The sequence below is a fragment of the Aotus nancymaae genome, unplaced genomic scaffold, assembly GCF_030222135.1.
Source record: "Aotus nancymaae isolate 86718 unplaced genomic scaffold, 86718_ANA_hifiasm-v0.15.2.pri h1tg000014l, whole genome shotgun sequence".
Taxonomy (NCBI): domain Eukaryota; kingdom Metazoa; phylum Chordata; class Mammalia; order Primates; family Aotidae; genus Aotus; species Aotus nancymaae.
This window is the reverse complement of record NW_026988425.1, coordinates 11,126,959-11,152,000: the sequence shown is the minus strand read 5'-3', so window position 1 is coordinate 11,152,000 and position 25,042 is coordinate 11,126,959. Positions and strand designations below refer to the sequence as shown.

Here is a 25,042-nt window from a genome sequence, read left to right as displayed (position 1 = left end):
ATGTATCTGGACCTCATTAGCTCAGCTCACAGAAGAGAGGTTGTATTTTAATGTTATTACCCTTACTCTTATTAAGAGTTTGTGTAAGAAACTTATATGAAAAACATATCAACAAATCCTACAAACTTGGTCTTTTAGATGCTGTTATGTCATCTGTTGTGAAATCTGTGGAAGATGGGACAAACAGATGGTTGTTGAGTGGGGCAGTGCCATGGATCCCTCCTGCAGGGTAGGAACATTAATCTGAGAGCAATGACATGATAAGTTGGAATAAATAGCCAGTTAAGATAAACAGAGGTGGTAAGTACAGTTAGGTTATAGTTGGATTTTTAACTAGAAATTATGAATCAGTAATGGTGGTAGAGCCCAGTTTGGACCTTGCTGGATCTTGAGTTCCCATTATTGAAAGTTAGGATAAGGAAACCAGACTTCACAGACTAAGGTGGTTTGGAGAAAGAGGTAGAAATTTCTAGATAGATCGATAGGATCTCACTCTATGAAGGATTTCAACCTGTTTTCAACTATATCAGTGCTTACACTCTCAACCTACAAACATAGTAAAATGGATATGCTTAGTAAAGTGCAAGGCTAGAGCTTTGTATCCTTCGACTGGCAACAGAGACAAGAGTTTGCCATGGAAACTGTGTGAAAGTTAATGTCCGTTGTCAACAATGTACGTGTCCAGTGGTGACACATTTCCAAAGCCTTTCTATACATTGTTTTTATAGTTGTTAAAGCTTGCTCTCACCAAGACAGAAGATGGGGGAATCACATCAGGGGGAAACAGAAAAGATACATGTCCCCTGGATTTTTAAATATAGGATTCATTGTAGAAAACAAATGAATTAAAAGATACCATGAAAAGAGAAATATAGGTGTCAATACACTAAGGGTCACAAAAGTTAAGACAGGAAGAATAATGATTGTGAGCGTCAATACTGGTTCTACTAACTTCTCAATTCTTTAGCATCTCTACAGCTCTGCAACATTTAGTAGTTTTACTTATGTGTTCATTCCCATGCATGACCCAACTGGGAAATAAAAACAAAAGATATGAACTGGCATTTCAAAAAACAACATGCAAGCAGCTAATATGCTCATACGAAGAAGTTTAATTTAAAGGAATGCCCGTGGGAAGGAGACACATGTCTGCTAGCAGATCTCCAAAGATGAGAATGATTGCTGACACCAAGGTTGGTGAGGGACAGCAACACACACTGTTGGGTGACAGTGTCAAGAGGGTGATCTGATCTTTCTGGAGAGCATTTTGGCAATACGCCTCAGTATTTAAAATGTGTAGACTCTTTACCCAGCGATCCAAGTTTTAGGATTTATATTGAGAGACTATTAAGAAACATCTTTAAAGCAGATGAGTTAATATATGGAAAGCATTTAAAACACTCTAGTACATGGTAAGAGCCAATGTCAGCAAAAAAATAAAATAAAAAAGGAAACAACTTAAATGTTCATCAATACACAATTAGATAAAAATGGACCATCAAATAGAACATTACCAGGCATTAAAAATTAAGATGTGGCTACATGTTGATATCAAAATATATCCATAACATGTGTTGAATGCAAAAAGCAAGTTAACAAACAGCATGTGTGCTGGGATTCTATTTCTGTCAAGTGTCACGTGAGTATGTAAGAACAGATCCGTAAACAAGAGCATGTCTCCCAGATCTCATTATCTCTGGGTGGATTTTTTTTCTTACTTTATTCTTTATCCCTTTTTAATACACTGAAGATTTTTTTTTTTTTTTTTTTTTTTTTGAGGCGGAGTTTCGCTCGTTACCCAGGCTGGAGTGCAATGGCGCGATCACGGCTCACCGCAACCTCCGCCTCCTGGGTTCAGGCAATTCTCCTGCCTCAGCCTCCTGAGTAGCTGGGATTACGGGCACGCGCCACCATGCCCAGCTAATTTTTTGTATTAGTAGAGACGGGGTTTCACCATGTTGACCAGGACGGTCTCGATCTCTTGACCTTGTGATCCACCCGTCTCGGCCTCCCAAAGTGCTGGGATTACAGGCTTGAGCCACCGCGCCCGGCCTACACTGAAGATTTTAATGTTACCATGTGTGTTTTATAATCAGAGAAAATAATACTATTGTTTTCATCTTAGAAAACTTGAAAATATATACCAAAAACATGCACTTTTTGTGAACCTAAGATTTGATAAAGATTAATTGTAATGTAAAATGGAATTTATTTTATACTGTATATACCCATACACAGAAATTACTTTGTAAAAAAAAAAATAGAAGCAATCTAAAATTTGGTTTGAAATAGACAAGCATAGAAATTCCAAAGTTTTGGCATGTCAACTCAGGAAAGTCACCTTCAATGCTCAGGAAACAATGTAGTTTTATACTAACCTAAGGGTTAGATTAGTAAACAGATAAATGCATTACATGTGTTCAGCATATTCAACAATATCTTGAAAAGCCATTTTATCAGTCTTGTAATTTTACCTGAAGGAGTAATTCTGAATGTCACATAGCATTTAAATAAGCAAGATTGTCACTTTTCCTAAATTGTTTCCTGAAGATCCTATTACACTTTACATTCCAGTCATAATAGAGGCTGCACTGTTATGCGTGCTTTGCTGCGCTCTGCTTATGTCGCTCCTTCTTTGACTCAGGAGATTCCTAAAATAAGTGATTGTATTCCCTCCTGTTATGTGTTCCGGTATAATCACTGAATACATGCCATCGTGATCAACTGCCTAATGCGTTTTTGTCTGTTCTCAATCAACCCTCTGATAGTCCTGAAACAGATGCTTTTAAACGAGAACTGCGGCTTAGTTCCTTTTTTTACAAATATGCACAATATAAAGAGAAAAGCTTTCAAATTACTTGCGATATTTAAAAAAATAAATCAGCAACTAACAGAAGAAGTTGTCCACTGACATCGAAGAGTAGCAAACCATTCCGAGATGAACAGTTTGTGCAACTACGTTTCTTACACTCCTCTTTCTTCTTTATGCCAAACTACCTTCACCATCAGACTCTTTAATGCAGGCATGCTTAGGACCAGCCCCGGGCTCCCGGTTCTTTATTTGAACTCTTTATTTCTTTAATTCTGTGACTTCCTCCAGGCCTGTGGCTTTAAATACCATTTAAATGCTGAGGGTTCTACATTTCTACCTTGGTGCTGTGCTCATGCATGCACCCAGCTGCCTCTTGATAGTGATGTCTAATTTGGCTTCTCGAGCTTAACACATCCCAAACTGGAGCCCAAAACTTCCTGCTAGACCTCTTCCTCCTCCAGTCTTTCTCACCTCTGTGCTCAAAGTCAGAACATCTCCATCTCCCTGCAGCCCCACATCCAGTCGTGCTGCCAGCCAGACAGTGTTACATCTGAATTGTGTCTCAGACTTGGCCACAGCCATCTCTGCTGGCCATTTCTCCCTTGGGGTTCTGAAGTGACCTCCTAGCTAGCCTTCCCAATTCTCTTCACCACACTTCAGCCTGTTCTCTCTGCATGCCTCCAGAATGGTGGGTAAAAACCAACCATCCTTTTGGGATGACAGAGGTGTTGGGGCAGTAGGTAGAAACGATGGCCACACATCACTGTGAATGTGCTAAACAACAGTGAATTGTGCACGTGAAAGTTATTAACTGTATGTTATGGGAATTTCATCTTAATTTTTAATTAGAGATTTTTCAAAACCTAACCTTGTAGCTCCAATTGGAAATGTATCTTGTACTTTGTTATTTAATGTTATTGATCCACCAAGAAGGAATGAAACATAGTAAAACAAACACAGAAACCCAATTATGACAGTTACCTGCTTAATGACATCCACTGCACTGTTGGATAAAATTGAAACTTCTTAGAGTGGCCTCTGAGGCCCTTTTAAGAAAGTATCCCCTGCACATCAGCTCTCATCCAGGTTCCTACAGGACACAAAAAGAACACTCAGCTGGGATTCTCTATGGAATCCGAGGCAGGGACTCTTCCAAGGAGTGGGCAGGGCTGGTATACTGATCTAGGGCTGGTGAGCAGCTGGTGACTCAGTGGTGGGAAGCGGTGGAAGCAAACACGGTCTCCAGAACTCAGGAAGACTGGGAGCCATGAAGAGAGGCTGCTCTAGCCACAAGGCTTCCCAGCCCCAGGGGCACCACAGAGGAGTGGGCATAGCACTCCCCAGTTCTCTCTCTCCTCATGCCCTCTGACTGCCTACTTATTCTTCCACTGACTGATCCCTTGTGGTTGGCTACAAGCCAGAGGGGACAGGTGCCCGGGAGGTTCCGCAGGTGGGCAGAGTTGACATTTTTTATAACGGCAATGTGAGTCCTGACTGTAGGCAGTGCCAGACATTACAGCGTGGTAGATATGGAGCTGGTAGGAAGCTGAAAATCAAATGCCTTGAATTTGATCATTGAACATCTGTTTCCCCACCCAAACTCTAAGAAACAGAAGCACAATGATTTCCCTTAGGTCCAAAACATACAATACCTGTGTCCCACATAGGTCCCACCTATGTCCCCCTATGTCCCACATATAGTCCTTGCTGGAAACCTAGCTACATGCACAGGGAGTGAATTCAGTGTCCATCACATATCCTCCAACTCTCTCTCTCTCCACATAGACCTTCCTTTTATTTCCAAGAAGGATGTTCTCTCTGCCTAATGGATTTTATGAGCTTTGTGACATCCTGGTCTTGTTCCTGATCTTGTGCCAAGTAGCTCCACCCTGCATCTTCTCTCCACATCAACCTTTGTATTTCCTCTCCAGTCTCCATCCTTAACCATATACCACATGTATTTGCTTTCTTGTTTTTGCCTCTATCATCCACTGAAGCTCCGTGAGGCTTGAGACCACTTCTTTCATTTTCCTGTCATTGTCTTCCCAGCTCTGCAGAGGAACTGATCCAAAATTGCTGAATGTTTGTGAGACTGAATTCTTTAGTGGTTTCCTTGCTCTGAGGGTTGAAACAGTTCTGGACCCAAAGAATATTCTGTCAACTGAATGATGGATAATGAGATGAATGAACAAATAAATAAATGAATGAAGTTGTTCAGTCATGATGATGCTAAGGCATGAAGATCTCACGTATAAAACTCAGTAATAACTTTCCTATAATCATAACTTAGAGTTTTTTCCCTGTTTCTCAGAATGAAGTCAGTGGAGGAAGCTGATGTTGGTGAAGTCAGTTAAAGTCACCAGGACTAAGATGAAACAACTCCCAGTCCCCATGGTCCCTCATTCTGGCTACTTTTAAAAAAAAAGTCTTAGGTGGCAGGACCCACACCAGATCACTTTCCAGATTACTTTCCAGATTTTCCAGAGACGAAGCCAGTGCATACATATCTTTCTTAATGTCCCCCAGGTGGATTAGATAAGAAATATTGTGGTGTAAAAGTAATTGCCATTTTTGTCATGATTTTTAATTACTTTTTCACTGATCTAGTACTATTCTAGGGTAATACTACTATTGTCCAAATGTAAGTATCATTTTGTTGTTGAAAAATATATTTTTTTACTCAATTAATGTTTTAGGTACCATCTACTATACAATTAGGCTCATAGTCATTAAGATTGTTATCCATCACCCTTTCTTATCTGCAAGCCTTGGCTCCCTTTTTCTTGATAACTGAATGTTTTCTCTCATTGTGGCTAATTCTGCTCATACATCAGGGGCCAGCTGAAGACTTCCCTCTCCCATAGAACATTCTGTGATCTCCTCCCATGGTGACTTTTCACTGCCAGAATTTTCATGACACAACACCTCTGACAGTTGATGGGCTTTAGTGTCTACAACTCCATAAAGTGGGTTTTATTTTTCCCTGGGCAAGTGTAATTTTATCTTCCCAGATGGGCTCTTTTTAATTTACTGTATATTCCTTAGAGTACCTAGCAATGCCTTGTCTCAACAGGCATTCATAAAATATCTGCTGAAAAACTAAAAGGAAGAAAGGAAGATGTTTGGAGGAAAATATGCAGTAATAGATGTTCACATGCAGAGTTATAGAAATGAAACTCAAATATAAATTTGAGCATGATCAGCAGAAGTTATAGATGAGTGTTAATATTATTGTCCACTGATGGCATATTTTCCATGAAAAATAACCTCTTAATAGAATGTCTGGAAGAAGCAATATAATTGGAAGTGTGAGAGCCTGTGTTTATACCCCAGCTCTCTCTCTCTCATGTTTGCTACCTATCCATGGGAGATTTCGGTAACCACTTTAATCTGTAGGTATGGATCTGCAAAGGAAACCAATAGCAGTACCCCTCTTCTAAGGTTGTGGTCAGGATTTAATTAAATAGTGCTTGTGACATGGGAATGGCTCAGGACGTGAGGATTTATGATCATCATTGGCATTATTATGATACAGCAACAGTATCTGATATAGCTTGGTTGTGTCCTCACCCAAATCTCATCTTGAATTGTAGCTCCCAGAATCCCCATGTGTCAAGGGAGGGACCCAGTGAGAGGTAATTGAATCATGGGGACAGGCTTTTCCTGTGCCGTTCTGGTGATAGGGACTAAGTCTCTGAAGATCTGATGGTTTTATGAAAGGCAGTTCCCCTGCACGTGGTTCCCTTGCCTGCCACCATGTAAGACATTTCTTTGCTCCTCCTTCGTCTTCTGCCATGATTGTGAGGCATCCCCAGCCATGTGGATCTGTAAGTCCATTAAACCTCTGTTTCTTTACAAATTATCCAGTCTCAGGCATTTCTTCATAGCAGTATGAAAATGGACCAATACATTATCAGTCAATTTTGATTTAACTAAAAAAAAAGATCTAATTAGTGTGGCGAATAGATGAACAATTGGGATTTTTAATTACCGCTCATCTCAATCTGATGTTTGTCTCATGCTTCCCACAGAAGGTTGTAGCTGTGTGTGTACGTGTTTTAGAGTAGAGGTCAGCAGAATTAAATGCTTACAAGAAAAATTAGTTTAAAAGTAGTTTCAAAGCTGAAAGTTATTCTTAATTAACTGAGGTTAATCATTATACAATGTATATATACTTCAAAATAGCATGTTTTATGAAGATACATACATATAATTTTATCTGTCAATTAAAAACATATAAAACGGAATGTTCTTCCTTCTGTGAACTCAAATGACTTCTTTAAATTTCTCAAGCTACATTACCTGGGGCTAAAAGGGAACTGGCAAAAGATGAAAAGCAGAGCATTCTCTTGTGTTCATGTATTCTGCTTCAAAGGATAGCACACCACATCACTTCCCTCCAATTTCAAGTAGCAGATTTATGTGTCTGACATTTGTCTGATTGTTCATATGCATCACAGTCAGACTCTCATCTGACCTTCATTTTCCCCAGAAGTTGAATGAGTTTGTCAGTAACTCAACTTCTCTATGTCTTAGTTTCCTCAACTGTAAAATGGACTTTGTTGAAGGTTTACATGAGTTAATACATGCAAGGTGATTAACAAAACCCTAGTGCATGACAAGAACTCAAAGATGTTAGATATTTTTGGCTATGATTTGTGTTGTGGTTTTTTGTTCAGTATGATCTTATTTTGAACACGTGGTTCAGCGATGCTCTGTGAAAAAGCTGTCGCTGTTTTTATTCTGCCACCATATCTTCACCAATGTTGCTTTTCTTTAAAGACATAGGACCCAAGGGTGCTCTTTAAAGTGGCCCTAGTTTAGAACAGTGTCTTCAATCCAGGGATTCCTGCGTAAGCAAGCTCCTATGAATTCAATTAGAGCCTTTATTTCGACATCAACAGGACCTATGGGGTAGATGTGCTACCTATAGTATAAAAAAGAAACCCCCAAGGCAATAGCCATCTCTGTCTTTGAAAGAGGTTGTATATGCCTGGAGACCCAGAGAGTTTGGAATGGCAGCTAGGGGCCTTCCAAGATGTGTGCTGGCTGTGTAACTTCTGGGTTATGGTACTTAATGGAACTGTGAACAGCTCAATACCCTGTGTTCCATGCACGGAGATAAGGTGAGGACTTTATGGTTAATGGATCCCTTGAATATTCAAAAATTTGCCAGACTATGTTTACCAAAGATGACATTAGCCATCCACCCATTTTCAGTAATTCATATGGTTTGTCAACTGGCAGCTCCCCAAAGACTGCTGTAAAAACCCATTGATCAGCAAAGCTGAGTTTGTTAGACTTACTGCAGCAAGTATTCTCCTTCACTGCAGTGGCTCTGAAATGCTCCCTTGGAAGAGTCTTGGTGTCAAAAGGGAAAATGAAGGCAGGGTATTTATAAGGCTGTAGGTCCTTGGCTGGGAGATTTTAAGGTGGGTATTGCAAGATGGGGAACCATTGGGTTGGGCAGAGTTTTGACTAATGGCATAGTGAGGGGAGGCTCTTGAAATGGTCATGGTGAGCAAACTATTACTCCTGATAAGCCAACTCTCTAGTTCACTGCCTAAACTTTCACAGGCAAGTTTTTCCTAGAGCAAGCACTTAAATTATTTTTTATCAATCTCGCATGGTTTAACACAGGGGTAGGAAAATATATCTGTCCCAGTACTGCTTAACCCAGGGCCAAAAATTATGTTGATTTCACCTCTTGCACTTACTTTTTTTTAATCAGATAGTAGGGGTATTTTGTCTTTAAATCTCTCTCTGTCTCTCTCTCACACACACACATTCTGTCTCTCCTCTTCATCATTATGCCATTTATTGAAAAGTCAAACTTAAGTTACTTGATTTAATATATGTAATTTGGAGCACAAAACTACCAAGAAACATAATAAAGCATAAGAAATCATTTTATCAACACATACAAGAATATGAGAGCTGTCAGATAAAAGAGTATAGTGTTGAACAATGAGAACACATGGACACAGGGAGGGGAGCATCACACACTAAGGTCTGTTGGGGGGAACTAGTGGAGGGACGGTGGGGGTGGGGAGTTGGGGAGGGATAACATGGGGAGAAATGCCAGATATAGGTGATGGGGAAGAAGGCAGCAAACCACATTGCCATGTATGTACCTATGCAACAATCCTGCATGTTCCTCACATGTACCCCAAAACCTAAAACGCAATAAAATATATTTTTAAAAAAAGAGTATAATCTTTAACTATCGTAAGTTTTAGGAAAAGAGTTCCAGGACCACTTTCCAAAGATGATACAACTCAGCCTCGGTGCTTTGGTGACATTTTTTCAAAGTTCTGGCACACCCAAGGTCGCTGAGGAAGGCTATAGTTCTAAACAAACCTAATTTTGTATTCCTAACTGTTGATCTCTTGGGGATTGAGAAATATGAAATTTTATGGTTCATTTATAAAATGCTGTGATCAAAGATGAACCCATGACTTCCACAGATGGCCACTACCAGACATTGACATATAAATTATTTTCAATTATAATTACTTTAAAAAATTACCATGCGAAGAGCTTTTCCCTCCTTATAGTAGTAGCTGCGTTGCCACTTGCAGAAAGGCATCCAGCTTGGGACAGACAGCATTTTCCATTAATCGAGTCTGATCTGTTGTGCCTTTTTGGTAAACATTTAATAGAAGAATTCTAAGGAAACTAGGATATGCATACTCCATTTTAAAATGAAAAGAGAGATCATAGACACATCTGAGTTTTTATTATTTTATTTTTAAAAAATCAGTTAATTATAGTCTTTTGTCTGTAACATTACCTAATTTTAAATAAAATTAATTCAGGCTCTGAAAACAAAAGTGAAGATTGTTTTTTAAACTAATCAAAAATTTAGGTGAGATCCAGGCATAGTGGCTCCTGCCTGTAATCTCAGCACTTTGGGAGGCTAAGGCAGGAGGATCACCTGAGTCCAGGAGTTCTAGACCAATCTGGACAACATGGTGAGACCTTGTCTCTACCAAAAAAAAAAAAAAAAAAAAAAAAAGCCAGGTATGGTGGCACATGCATGAAGCCCCAGCTACTCAAGTGAAGGAGGTGGGAGGATCGCTTGAGCCCAGGAGGGTTGAGGCTACAGTGAGCCAGGATCACGTCACCGTGCTCTTATCTGGGCAATAGAGTGAGACTCTGTCTACAAAAAAAAAAAAAATGGTGAATGACTTCTGGCTTCATGTCATCTCAGTGTTTATCAACTTGATCTAAACTTTTAATATATGCTGCTAGTTGTGAAATTTGAGCATCAGAATGTTGCCAGGGTCAGTTCTGGCTTAGAACGAGACAGTACCTTAGTATTGATGGCTGTGTCTTGTAACAAAGTTGTTTTCAAAGCTGCAGATATAAAACATTGCATGAAGACCCAGGTAGATTTAGTCAATTTAAGCCAGAATTTGCCTTGTATGCAATAGCCAAGATCTGAATTACTTTCGAATGTCAAGGACAACTCATTCTTCATCCATTTTGGTGCTAAATAAATTTTGTATGTATTTTGAAAATGAGCGAGAATAATTCTACTTAATTCTTAGAATTTGCATTTAAGTGATTATCTTTTTAAAAATTCTGTATTTGGACCTGAAGCATTATATGGCAATTGTAGAATGATAGTTTACAGTTATGGACCACGGCACTCCAGTTCCCCCTCTTCACCTCCCATGCCTCTCAGCTTTAGAGGCCCTTTCTTCCCATCTCTGGCTCTGTGAGTCTCAACCTAGAATGATGATTCGGCCTGTTGAAATTCTAAAAGGATCAGCCTTCACGTAATCCCCACTGCAAAGGCCACAGCAGGTTCCTCTTCTGGAATATTAAGGAGGAAAATGTAGAGGTCGTTTGTTCTGGTCAACAAACCCCTGGGACTCCTACAAGAAACCTTGGCCTAAGGAGCTGTTATTATAGCAACATTTGGTAAACTCTAGCTAACATCGACTCAAGAGAAAGGCTTTCATCTTTTAAAAGTATTCAGTGAGTATAGTATGTGAATCTTTGCCATTTAGAAGGACTCTCAAAATGATCTCAATTAGCAGCCGTTCCTGAGGGTCACTGCTTCTCGGGGACATGTTGAGAGTTTATATGCATTCAAATACTCATTTGTACAGCAAATGCACACGCACAGTAGTGCATGAGCAATTCAGGACATCCCGGGCCTCTACATTTTAATCATTCAACCTCCACACACTAGGGACTCAAGGTGTGAATGGGTAGGGGTGGAGGAGGTGGTGGTGAGGACCCCTTTATCCCCCCACCGCCCCCACTCCCACCTTCAACCAGGCCTAACTCTGGCTTTTTTAAAAAAAATGAATTTTTTTATCCCCAGTCTTCTCCTCTTTCCTTCCCCTCTCCCCAGGTGCACAAACTATCACACCCAAGATAAATGACAAATTTGTTTAAAATAAATCTTTGTAAATACATGAAGTAGATGCTTAATTCACTAATTTATTTTAAATACATTTTATAAACATTTATTTAAAATGAATGAAGCCCCACTTTCCTGTGGGCTTGGTTTGAGCCTCACCCACCTGAGGAGGTCTGTTTTAGGTCTAGAGATTGAAAACAAAGAGCTGAAAGCCAGCCAGGGGGCTGGAGTAAAGTCCTGCAGAGCCATTAGGCAGTGTTTGATTTCACCATCATTTAAAACTTGCTTTCATTAAAACATGATTTTTGTTCATCTGGATTTTTGTTTTTAACCAAGATAGTCTTCATCTCTTTCAGTAAAAAGAAACTACAATTACCCTCCATTAAAGCATTATGAAGGAGCTAATGAAAGTAATTAAGGTTTTATTAAGGAATTTTTATTAAATCAATCATTGCTCATGAATATGGATAATATCAAGAAAAAGAGCCATTCTGTGCCTGAAATAAAAATAAACTGTATTTTAAATATCTTTAGTGTATGTAAATGTCTTCTCAATTAAACTTACTGTCAAAATTATATTTGGAAAAGCAATAATTTTACACTGATAAAGGATAGCTATTGGATGGAAATAATAAAAGAAAAATGCTAATAAAACAAATTTATTACAGATTGTAATCTGGAAGGAATAAGCATATTTTCATCAGATAAATTTAAATTTTCTAGTGACCATTAACCAAAATATTAAACCATTTTTTATATTATGCTCAGATAAAAACAAACAGGGTAATTTGTTATGGACGCTGAAAATCGCCATACATTCAATCCATTTTGTAGTTTTTCTTCAAATTGAAATTTTAGTATTACTTGGGTTAATTTAGAATTATCAGGAAGTTAATGTAAGAAAATTACCCAAATGAAGCACCAGAGATAAACCTTTTAATACAAAACAGATTAACATTTTTCAGTGATATAAATTTTTCTCTACTAGCTAAAAGTAGAATTTCTGTAGATTCAAAGTAAATAATCCCATTTACATAACATTTTTCTATTCATTTGGATTTATTATTTCTTAAATTACATCTTGCATTTGCTGTTTTATTTGTTCATGGCATGGCATCATTTTGCTAGCACAATAATACTTAAAGAATGTTTGATGCTTGGAGCACATGGCATCCTATAAGGTCATACCATCCAGCTGTTATTTTTTATTTTTCTTTAGTGCCTGTTTGGTGAACACTCATGTGTATCAGGGCATATTCTGTATGCCAGGGATTCTGTAGCTCTGTGTGTTTCACATATGATGGGCACTCAGAGAAGTGTCTGCTTTCATTTCATGCCTGGGACCCAGTTGGAGGATGGAACGGTGAGCAAATGACAGAATGAGTTAGTGATGAGGTTTCTGCTGAAATTAAATAGGAGATCTGACAGCAAGCGTCTGGGAAGGTAGATTAGACTGATCCAGGAAAGCCTCTCTGAGTTTAGCACATTTAAGGTGACGTGAATGGAAGAAGGATTAGCCATGAAAAGATCTAGGAAAGAATGTTCCAGAATGAGGCAGCAGCAAGTCCAGGGATCTGGGACACAAAGGAGCTTGTGTGTTCAGCCCATTGTGGCTGAAGCATAGCGACGAGAGCTATATGATACCTGGACCACGAGCACAGGGATTTTTTGTTGTTTGTTTTCTTCACAGATGTCTCCACTCCACGTCAAACAGAACTGTTCATGTAGTAGGTCCTTAATATTATGAAATGGACAAATGAATGAATGAATCTGACTCAAGATGAATTCAGAGATTTAGAGAAAGGCCTGATCATGAGGCTACTATAATAAGTTTAATTTTATTTTAAGCATAACAGGTTATTTTTTGAGGGGATTTGTAGTAGACCGAATAATGCCCCTATCCTCCAAAACAAAAGCCCACATCTTAATTCCCAGAGCCTGTAAGTGTTACCTTTCGTGGTGAAGGGGACTTTGCAGGTAGGATTCAGGTAGGAGGGCTTCAGATGGGGAGATTCTATCCAGACGGGTTCCATGTGATCAGAAGTGCCCTTATGAGAGGGAGGAGGGAGGGTCAGCGTGAGGAAGGAGATGTGATGATGGAAGCCAAAGTCAGAGAGATGTAAGATCTCAAGCTAAGGAATGCGATGCAGGCAGCCCCCAGGAGATTGACAGAATGAGGAAACACATCTTCCCCAGGATCCTCTGGAAGGACCCAGCCCTGCCAGCCTGTGTCAGACTCCAGACCTCCAGAACCTGTCAGAGAATAAAGTTGTGTTTTTCAAGCCCCTATGTGGTGATTTGTTAAAGTGGCAATTGGAAATAAGAGCAGGATTATTCCAAAGTAAAGGGTTTGATCAATTATTGAATTGCAAACACAAAGAATGATACATTTTTAAAAATTAAATATTTAATCACTTAAAATGCATTTTAAATTTAGTTGCAAAGTGTAGCTGGATCATCCTTGCTGTAGCTTGTATACTCTCACACTGGAATTTGGAAGGAATAAGCGAACAAGTGGATTTAGGTAAGAGAGGAGTAAGTAGAATTAAAGTGTCATAGGGAGGAAAGAGGGGAAAATGAGCCCATCCGTTGTAGAAAGGCAAAGGGAGAGGAAGGTGAACCAGAGAGAAGAAAGCAACAGAGAGAGAGAGTGGGAGCTTGGTAGGAAAGGAAAGGTATATTGTCTGTTGCTGCGTAACAAATTACTCCAAAATTTAGCAACTTAAAACAGCCAACATATATGTCACCCACTGTCTAAGCGTGAGGAGTGCAAGAAGGAGCCACAGATTCGGGTGGTCGTGGCTCAGGGTCTCTCATGAGGTTGTGGTCATCCAAAGGCTTGATTGGGGTTAGAAAATCCACTTCCAAAATTTTGGCTGAAAGCCCTAGTTCTTTGCCGTGCTGGTCTCTCCATAAGGTTGCTCGAGGGTCATCACGGCATGACAGTTGGCTTCCCCTCGAATAACAATCCAAGAGAGCTTGGAGGGAGCCACAGTACCTTTTCAATGACCTAGTCTCAAGTCACACTCACTTCCACCATATTTCATCGGTCACAAATGAGTCATTAAGTCTAATCCTCATTCATGGAGAGAAGGACTAAGTTCCACTATTTGAAGGAAACATCCGAGAATTTGTGGGCATATCTTAGACCACTATGGAAAAGGGGAGGGAGAGTGAAGTAAAAGTTTGAGCAAAACGTTTATTTTCCATTTGTTCAGAGGATGCCTAGATATGTCAGACTCTCTCCACTAATCTCTCTCCCATCAGTCAAGACTGTGTGTGTGTGTGCGCGCGTGCGCACGCGTGTGCGTGTGCTTGTGTGTAGCAGGAAAGATGTGGAATTGCCAGTTGTTTCCCACTTTTTGCTCCTGCCAGATGGTGTAAATTTTCATCTCAATTGTCTGCAGAAACTGCTGCTTCTATACTTAAACCTGTCTAATGTCCAGATAATCTACCTCAAAATTTTGAGGACCCCCTGCAGCTGGTTTGCTGATTTCCCCTTCAAGAAAATCTGCCACATTAAATCCACTTTGCCAAGTCTTCATCCAGAGGGGATAAAGTTGTTCGATGGAGATTCATTGCAGCTGTAATAAGTTCAGGAAGCATTGTCTATTGCAGTTATAAATTAAGAGAGAAGGTTCAGAGATATGGATCAAGTACTGGTGATCAGTTCATTGCAATGTGACTTGCAGATGGAGACAGCCTGGAAAGGTGGAATGAATGTGAACCTCTGTTTGTGCATAATTCTGAATTAGGTTACACTGATTAATGAATTAATGGGAAAGGTGAAGGAGATAGAACAGCCTGTAAAGAGACATTCCAGACTGCATCTGCCTTTCCGTTCTTTCACTTTCTGTCAGATATTAGATTTGACCTTTAGGTTTTCTTTGATTTCTTTCCTCTCTTTTCCTACCTCTTTTCTGTTTGTAGGAAAACAGTAAAAATAGCTGTATTCTCATAGAAAACCTTTAGATTCTCTTATATTCATGTAAAAATGCAAAGGTTTCTCTTTTGCTACTTAGTTTTTATTTGTTTGTTTGTTTGTTTACCCAAGACGGAGTATTGCTCTGTCACCCAGGCTGGAGTGCAGTGGCATGATCTCAGCTCACTGCAACCTCCGCCTCCCAGGTTCAAGCAATTCTCCTGCCCCAGCCTCCCATGTAGCTGGGATTACAAACACTTGCCACTATGCCCAGCTAATTTTTGTATTTTTAGTAGAGATGGGGCCTCATCATGTTGGCCAGGCTCGTCTCAAACTCCTGACCTTGTGATCCACCCACCGTAGCCTCCCAAAGTGCTGGGCTTACAGGCATAAGCCTTCACGCTCAGGCTGCTATTTAGTTTTTAAAGGAAATATACTGTACAGCAAAAGATGTCATCCATATTTTGAAACGAATACAAGCCTCAATTTTTAGGCATTGATATTTTAAGTCTGGATTTGGGAATGAAGAAAAATACACATTTTGTTCCTGTGTTTTTGCATTGTGTACTTAGAAGAGCAGACACAAAGGCCTTAACGTGATATTCCTGAAAGTTATTCTTAAATACTGTGGTAGATACTAATTTCTTTTTAATATACTTTTAGAAACCACAAAATCAATTATTTTACTCTAAAAAGAACATTTTTGTGAGACTGGAAATGAAGGAAGTCATTTTGATTATTTAGATTACCAGAATTTGGTAAAACATCTCTCAATGGATGAATAAGCAGCTTTGTATTTTATTTAAAAAGAAATAAATGTATGTGTTAATATTCCTAGTATTTCAAATCAGTCCAAATCAGAATATATGCTGAGCACTTTCTGTGTACCATTGAGGATTTTTTGTGTACTCAATTTAGGATACTAATGGCAACACAAGCACAAACAAAAGTGCATAGAAAATGGTCACATTTACTAAAGCAAGGGTGAGCAAAATTTTTCTGTAAGGGGCTAGTTTGTAAATTGTTTATGGTTTGTGGGCTGCATAGTCTCTGTCACTAATACCCAACTTTTCCTTTATAGGACAGAAGCAGATGTAAAAAATTTAGAAATGAACAGACATGGCTGTGCTTCAATTCAACTTTATTCATAAAAAAACAGACAAACTAGATTTCCTTCAAGTTAACCCCTTGTACTGAAGGATGGTTTTATGCCAGGCACTAAAATCATTTTGTTTCCTTTGCATTCACTTAAATAAAATTTCCAGTAAATGTTATTTCTAAAGACAATTGAGTTTGTCTCTGTAGTCACATTTTATTGAACTTTATAGTCACTTTATTTTTATAGTCACTTACTTAGTTATTAACAGCCAGATTTGTATTATTAATGTCCTTGGATAGTTCAACATGTGCAGTGCAAGGAACCAATAAAACAAATTTTGGAAATAAATATGTTCTGTTTGTTCTATTCAGAGCACAGTAGATGGAACAAAATCTCATTTCATTAAAATGTATTGAAAGCTTATTAAACACATAAGCTAGAAATTCTATTTCTAAAGGCAACTATAGTATTTTATTTCCAATATCTGCAATGGTGGTACCTGTTTAGGTTGAGGGCATATACAGGATTTCTTTCAAAGAAAAATAGAATGTTATTCTCTGTTCCTTTTTCTCTTTATGTATACTGTTCTAAGCAAAAAAAGAATAATTAGTTAAAAGCATTTCAAATGATGTTGTAATATATATGCAGTGCTTATGACCTTTTCTGGAATGTCTCAATTTAAAAAATATTTATAAGCCTAAAATGTTCTATTTGCCCTTAACATTTTGTTTTGCTCTGCCTGCCTGTGACATTCTGTTCATCGTGGACATGCCCTCTTCTTCCCACTGCTCCCTTTGTCATTATTTAAGGAAGAACATTCTGTAGGTCCTCCATGAGCATTGCTTTCAGAGAAAAGCTGACAAAACTGTCACAAGTGACCACAGTTTAAATTGCTTGTTGAGCCGGTTGTCATCTGACCTGATGCTGGCTTCTCATAAGGTCTTACCCATGGTTGCTGGTTGTTTATGAAAGCACTTAGCTTTCATAGCAATCACATGTGCACACTGAGTTCTTGGGTAAGACAAAGATGCTCTAGTTGTCCATTTCAAATAACTTTCACGTGCCTTTGGTCTTGGTTAGAATTTAGCAACTTGGGTCCATTGTATGAAAATGGAACAGAAGCGTTGTTGATAGCCTCAGTTCAATCAGACCTCTCAACCTTGATTATGTTTCATGAGGAGATAAAGATAATCATGTCGCAATTCCTCTGCTCACTCATCAGATTTTTCACAGAATGCCTTTAATGGGTTCACACAAATGTTCTAAAATGAAGGACAAGCTCTAGGATGTGTGTCCACAGTGTCTTAATCCTTCCTGCCAGTGCCATCAACTCAAATAAGGAAGACAGTTTTGAGATGAGAAAAACTCATGGCCACCCAAAAGCTCTTTTTGTGTGTCTCTTGCAGGAGTCCTCTGGAACCTCTCCTCATGCGATGCACTCAAAATGCCAATCATCCAGGATGCCCTGGCAGTACTGACCAACGCAGTGATTATCCCCCACTCAGGCTGGGAAAATTCGCCTCTTCAGGATGATCGGAAAATACAGCTGCATTCATCACAGGTGCTGCGTAACGCCACCGGGTGCCTAAGGTCAGTCCTGTGTCACGAGTGCCTCCTGCCACCATCTTCCCGTGGTCAGACACTGTCTCTTTCCATAACTTTAATGGCTCTTTTGCTGAGGATCGGACCATTCTGAAAAGATGAATGTTGATGTGGCAATGGAATATAAGAAGTTAGTAAAAGATATTTCTAACCCGGTAATAAAGTCATGTAGGTATTTTTCTCTACGTAGTCAATGTTAGACTTATTTCACATGATTTCTTAGGTCTAAGGTGAAAAACAAACGTTTTTATTCCAGTCAAAAATAAGTCATCTTTTTTGGCTGAAAACAATAGTTCTCGGTACTTTCACATCATATCAGGCATATAGAACAAGCAGGCAGGCTGCCTCCTTGGGCAGGGTCCATAACAGATACAGAGGGATCTGGTTAAGTGTCACAAGTAGCTATTTTTAAAAATATTCTCCTTTTAAAAATTCTCTGTTTGACTAAGAATCTACAATTCTTAGAAAAAGCTCTTTAATAAGGTCTGTTGTATTAAATGGTTTTTTAAAATAGTAAAAGCAGCAAATGTGTTGTAATTCCCTCCTGATGCATTTTCACAAAAATTATCCATCCCTCAGGAACCTATTGAGATTTCTTAGAATCAACTTTATGTCTTGTTTAATTTCTGCTCTTAGGAAGGAAAGTAGTTATCAAGATGTAATTCTTCTAAACTTTAGAAACTGTGCTCCTGAGGGTGTTGTATTTTGTACCAAAGTTGGAAATCTCTGCTGGATGAAGTTGATGGGATGGGGCAAAAGGGGTGATTAAAAATACCTGGCTGAATAATCTATATTTCAAAAGTAAAACATATAGGATTTCTTTGGTCGGAATGGTTCAAAGCTGCCATTTATCCTATAGTTGATCAGTTTCTAGGTATAACAACCAGTCTGTACCGAGAAGGAACAAAATCACCTCAGTTGTATTAATAATCATCATCTCATGAATATTCATCACAATGCTCTCAGCCTCCAGTCTTGAGAGGGGAGGTATGTGTTTGTGTGAATGTGTGTGCACAGAGCAAGATAAGAGACTGCCTCCACGAATATCTACATGCATTCATAGGCAGGAATGGGAATCCTCTGACAATTCTGCTTTTCATCCAAGTCACGAAATCATGAACATCTGACATGATTTCTCTGGATAGGTGCTACCATATGCCAAATATACAGTTCTCTGAAACCCCCTACTGAGGCATCCATTTCATAACCGCTTAAAGTCCATTATCCATTAGAAAACGTCTGTCCAACTGGAAGAAGTATAACTCCTCCAAAGCTAAAATTGTAGGCACTTCTGAACTCTCATGCCTGAATTTTTTTCTATTTCACTTATTTATAACTATTTAAAAGTGTTTTTCCCTTCCTAGCATTCCCTACTTTCAGAGTGTCAGGGTCCCTAGTGAAGACTGCAGAAGGAAGTGCCTCAGAAGCAATTATAGTCAATAAGGACCTGGCTAGCTCTGTCCATTAAAGTGCTCTGATTAATATAATAGCGTAAGTATGTCTTCCTTGTCTTTGAAAGGATGTAGGCCACCACCTTTATGAAAGTACATTTGACATCCTTTGATAAAAAAGTAGATGAAGAAGATAGACCAGTGTAGGCTCACGGGTCCCCTTTATTCATCATCTGGCTGAGTTTAGGGTCTGGGTTGTGATGCCAGAGCCGTTTAGTGAGACCAGAATGACTCCACATCCTCCTCTGTTCACACATACAGAAGCTCAACATTTGCTGCTGCTTCTGCTGCTGGCCAGGAGTGACCACATAATAAGAAGCAAAAAGCGATGCCATTTGGTTTAGTTTGTCATATCGACATCTGTGACACCAGAACAGTCACAGATGTCCATATCATGATAGAAGACTTTAGATTTTAGTATGCAAGTATATTTACGCTTTTCATTTTTCCAACAAAGCCAAAAGAGATCTTTTTTAGATTAAAGAAATGACCTCCTGTGCTGCTTCTGCCATGCAGCAGTTTTACCCCAGGAGCTTTTCCTGACCACCTGCCGGAAGGGGCTAAGGAGGCTGAGATAGGGCAGCCTCTGCCCTGCAGAAAGTCATAACTGAGTGGAAGAAATGGCACTCACTCAGTGAGCCTCAGCACAACAGCCTAGTGGCATTTTAGTGTTATGATCATGGCAGTGCAGGAGGAAAAACTGGTGAAGAAATGGCTGACAGCCAGGTGTGGTCCAAAAAGGCTTAAAGGATCAGGTGAGATTGTGCTTCGAATAGAGAGGATGAAACGGTGAAGCGTCATGGCGGGTGGGAGTGGCCAGCACTCTGTACCAAGTGCTGAAAGGACTCTAGGGAGGTTTGAGATGCACCATCAATAGAGACTAGATTTTTTAATAAAATTGAAGTAAGTTTTATTATTCATAAAATCTCTGTCTTCCAGGGGCCTGAAAATTCCACTTCAGATACATTGTTGATTCTCATATGCACCGTAAGCCCAGTGAGCTCATGTGTAGTAAGTCATGAAGCCAGGACTTGAGCCACATTCTGACTGGTTTCAGACCATTCCCACCCTACCACACAGAGAGGACATACAAAGTTATGAGATAGGAGAATGCTGACAGATCTTGCTTAAAACAATACACAACCACCACCAACTGCTGACAGGGCAACGCTTTCCTCTCTGTTGGTTCCTTAAATTTGCTCCCAGAAATAAATGTAGTGGCACCCACGTGGCCAACATCATTTGGCTTTTAAATGGCAGTTGTCTTCTCCCTCTCTCTTCTTTCTTACTTGAAATTCTTTCCTGCTAGGGCCTATGGAGTGTGTAGGTACCTTGGACAGCGCTAGCCACTCAGCCCAGTGCACGTCTCTTCTCTTGACCTCCGCCTTTAATCTTCATGTAGACAACTAGAGCTATGGGTGCCTTTTTGTGTTTTAAGATAAGACTGTATTTTAAGGCATTTTCTAGATAATGATGTTGACATCGTTTTTCCAGTACTCAGACTCCTTTCTTCTTTTGCCGATGACCTTAAGATGAGTTAATGTTTGCTTCTGTAGCTGTTGTTTCAGAGATATACAAAGAAAATAAAACATCCAAGAAAATAAAACTCTTTTTCCTAGAATACTATTTCCTTAACTAGTGTATCTTGGAAATCCAGCAGTAGGAGTATGTGGAAGGTAAAACTAAATTCATCAGGTCATATTATTGAAAATCATTACTCTTGATTTTTGTTCCTAGCAGGATTCAGTCTTATTTATGTTATTTCAGGGTGGGAGCCAAAGTTAAGAATTTAAGGAATTACTATTTTTAAAGAGGTCATCTTTTCATTTATTGGAAAAAAAAATCTACAAATGCAAATTATATTGCTCTTAAATGTCCAAAAGCTTATTAAAGATAAATTTAAGTCAGTAAAATATGCCTAAGTCTTAGCCAGAATCTGACAAGCTGACACTATTCTATCTTTAGACAATTTCATGCAGGCTTAATAGGCTCTGCCCAGTTTCAGGCTTTCCTTTAGGCAGTGGATATTGTACCAATATCAGTGGCTGTCCCCACTTCATGACCCAACCCCACCGTGTTTCCTACCACCTCCAAGTCCCAGGCTAGTGAAGGAGGCACCTTCACAGGGAACATTCGAAAGAGAGGAGACACTTGCTTTGCCTTCTTTAGAATGGAATGGAAAATCTTCATGGGAAGATATATCACATTGACATAGCAAAAATTTAAGCACATATGAAATATAAAATGAAAAGTTAATGCCCTTAGTCCTTTTTTTGTTTAAAATTCATTTGGGGACAAGAAATGGAATTTTTAAAAAGCAGACCTGTCTATGTGTTCCTGGAGTATCTATCTGTCACTGAAGAAAAAGGATAGAAATGGGGGAAAAAATCTCTTAAATTTGTTGGAGGTCTGAGTTGGTAAGAATGATGGCATCTACGATGAGCCGAGATCGCGCCATTGCACTCCAGCCTGGGTAACAAGAGTGAAACTCCATCTCAAAAAAAAAAAAAAAAAAGAAAGAATGATGGCATCTAGATTGTGGGACTCCAGGCGGATGGGGAGGAGGGGTGCGGGGGCTAGAACTATGGGTGATCAGAAGGGAAGGGCTTCATCTCTATGCTCTGCCTCCGCTACCTCTTCCTCACATCCCCCCCACCGCCCCATCCCAGGCACACTAACACTCCCCTTCTTCATTTCTTTCCCATTTGCTAGTTGTTCCTTTTGCTCCAATTCTGCCAGATTCAAATTTTTAACAAAAAAAAATTTTTTTAATATGGTCCCAAACAAATGTGGCAAAATGTTGGAGAAGCTTAGGATGTAAGAATAAGTGAGATTATTTTGTTAGTCTTCTCTGCTTTGTTTTATGACTAAGTAGTCCTTCAGGGAAATGAATTTCATAGAGTGAGGTTCAGACCTTGAAACAGATTCAGTTTCGCACTCACTGTTGTTTCCTTGCACATTGTGTGATCAGATCCCTCTCTTAGCCTGTGGCCGCTGTAACTATCACCTTCAACCAAAAACATGTATAGGACCATGGCCTGAACACTAACCAGAGAACATTGGTATGGCTCCACCCTGGACAAGCTCATGTTGGCTGAAGTCACTACGGTGTGTTGAATAAATGTTCCTCCAAAATTCCTATTCACCCAGAACCTCAGAATGTGACCGTATTTGGAAATAGGGTCATTGCAGATATAATTAGTTAATGAAGATCAGATCATATTGGATAAGGCTGGGTCCTAAAGCCAATGAATGTCATCTTATAAAAAGAGACATACACACAGAGAGACACACAGGACAGAAGGCCTTGTGAAGACAGAGGCAGAGATTGCAGTGTTACAGCCACAAGTCGGGAAAACTAAGCATTGCTGCAACACCAGGAGCTAGGAAGAGGCAGGGAAGGATTTTTCCCAAGAGCTTTCAGAGAGAGCACAGCCCTGCTGGCACCTTGATTTTGGATTTCTGGCCTCGAGAACTGTGAGATAATACATTTCTGTTGTTTTAAGCCACCCAGTTTGTGGCACTCTGTTCTGACAGCCCTAGGAATCCATTATGGTCACTCCAATAAGAAAACAACAGAGGGCCTGCTAAGCTAGGAAGCCAGGGAGCCACCTGAAGGACACAGCGCTGAGAAGAGGAGGAGGCGGACAACTCAGAGATGCTGCCTATCCCCAAATAGTGCCCACACACTGAACAAACAACCCAGATCGGAGATGTTTCTCTGTTTTTATTTCTGTGTGTTCTGCTCTCATTTGCGAGCCAACCTTTCCTTTTCCTCCCGACATTGAACTAGCTTCTGAACAGTGCATGTATTTTTCTGATACTAGGGGATGTGACATGATATCAGTATCATTTAAGGATGTCAACTCTAGCAGCCGTGTACAGACCTGATGCTTTCTGGATTTTCTGTGAAACATGACTGCATTTACCATTTAAAGTATCACCGATCAATATCCTAAAGATCCCATCGTGGCCGTTATCATCATTTCAGGGTGAACTGTGGGTAAAAGCTTGCAGAGCATTCTTTTTTACCTTTTAATCTAGCAGCTAGCTCAATAAAACTACTGTGATCTGCCCTCCTATGTAGTCGCATTGTATTTAGTCGTGGGTACTTAGGACTTTATCTCCAGCTGAAGTATGTTCATAAGGCTAGCTTGCTAACTTGCACAGCTCATTTCCTGGTGCCGCTGAGTTGTTTATTTATTTTTATTATTCTGTTCCCACTTCAGCATCTTGTCCTGAAGGACAACAATATAAAACCCTAATTTTTTACATCTATCTTTGTATACATAAGAATGTTATTAAGCCCGTCAAAGTATCTGCACTGTGCCTTTGCTTACAATTATAATTAAACTCAGACCCTCAATTAGTCATTTTAACCCATATAATGGATGAGCGCTTGGTCCCATGGTGGCTCTAATTCTAGAGTGACCTTGAAGAAAGCCCCTTCACAAAGTAATGTTAATGATAATCACACTCTGACTGCAAAGCTCCAAGGACATTTATTTTATATGGTTTACTCTTTCAGTAGCCACAGGTAAGAAGAGGAGTTATTACTATTTTTATGTTAAGTTCAGTTGGCTGCCAATATTATTCATCTGTTAAAAAAAATCTTCTTGAAAAAGTATTTTTGAAGTGTTGTATCATGAGCCCCAAACTAGCTCACCCCAGTCTTGGGATGAAGGGCATGTGTCAGCTGAATTCTACACTCCTTTTTTCTTTCTTTTTTTTCCCCCCTTTTTTTGAGAAGAAGTCTTGCTCTGTTGCCCAGGCGGGAGTGCAGTGGTGTGATCTCGGCTCACTGCAATCTCCGCCTCCCAGCTCCAAGCAGTTCTCCTGCCTCAGCCTTCTGAGTGGCTGGGATTACAGGTATGTACCACCATGCCCAGCTAATTTTTGTATTTTTAGTAGGGATGGGGTTTCACCATGTTGGCCAGGCTGGTCTCAAACTCCTGACCTCAAGTGATCCTCCTGCCTCAACCTCCCAAAGTGCTGGGATTACAGGCATGAGCCAATGCACCCAGGCTGAATTCAGCAGTCTTTTTTTTTTCATTATTTTTTTTCAGAGTAAACAGTTTATTTATTAATTTATTTTTATTATACTTTAAGTTCTGGGGTACATGTGTAGATCCTGCAGGTTTGTTGCATAGGTATATGCGTCCCTTGGTGGTTTGCTGCATCCATCCCCTTGTCATCTACATTAGGTATTTCTCCTGTTAACACTCCCTAATCCCCCCACCCCCTGCTATCCCTCCCCTAGCCCTGCATCCCCTGACATGCCCCTGTGTGTGATGTTCCCTATGTGTTCTCATTTTTCAACACCCACCTATGAGTGAGAACATGCATGCGGTGTTTGATTTTCTGTTCTTGTGTTAGTTTTCTGAGAATGATGGTTTCCAGCTCCATCCATGTCCCTGCAAAGGACATGAACTCATCCTTTTTTATGGCTGCATAGTGTTCCATGGTATATATGTGCCACATTTTCCTTATCCAGTCTATCTTTGATGAGCTTTTGGGTTGGTTCCAAGTCTTTGCTATTGTAAACAGTGCCGCAATAAACATACATGTCAAAAGAAGACATTTTTGCAGCCAACAAACATGAAAAAAACTCATTGTCACTGGTCGTTAGAATTCAGCACTCTTAATCCAGGTTCTTGAAAAGGGGAAGGACTCTGTGTGGACATGAGAATAGATGAGACACTCACCACTCACCCTACTCTACCCCATTTCCCCATACCTGGTCCGAGAGCAGAGGAAGCTCCTGGCCAGGCAGCTCTCT

General features: G+C 39.7%; 1 protein-coding gene across 9 annotated transcripts in view; it reads left to right on the top strand.

Moving 5' to 3' along the window:
* CTNND2 (catenin delta 2) overlaps window positions 1-25,042 on the top strand; it is a 935,473-nt gene that overhangs the window by 731,494 nt on the left and 178,937 nt on the right. For all 9 annotated transcript variants that reach the window (XM_021675376.2, XM_064375868.1, XM_064375870.1 and 6 more), the window contains one exon: window positions 17,617-17,800. In XM_021675376.2, the coding sequence (XP_021531051.2) occupies window positions 17,617-17,800 (184 nt within the window). The remainder of the gene's footprint in view (window positions 1-17,616; window positions 17,801-25,042) is intronic.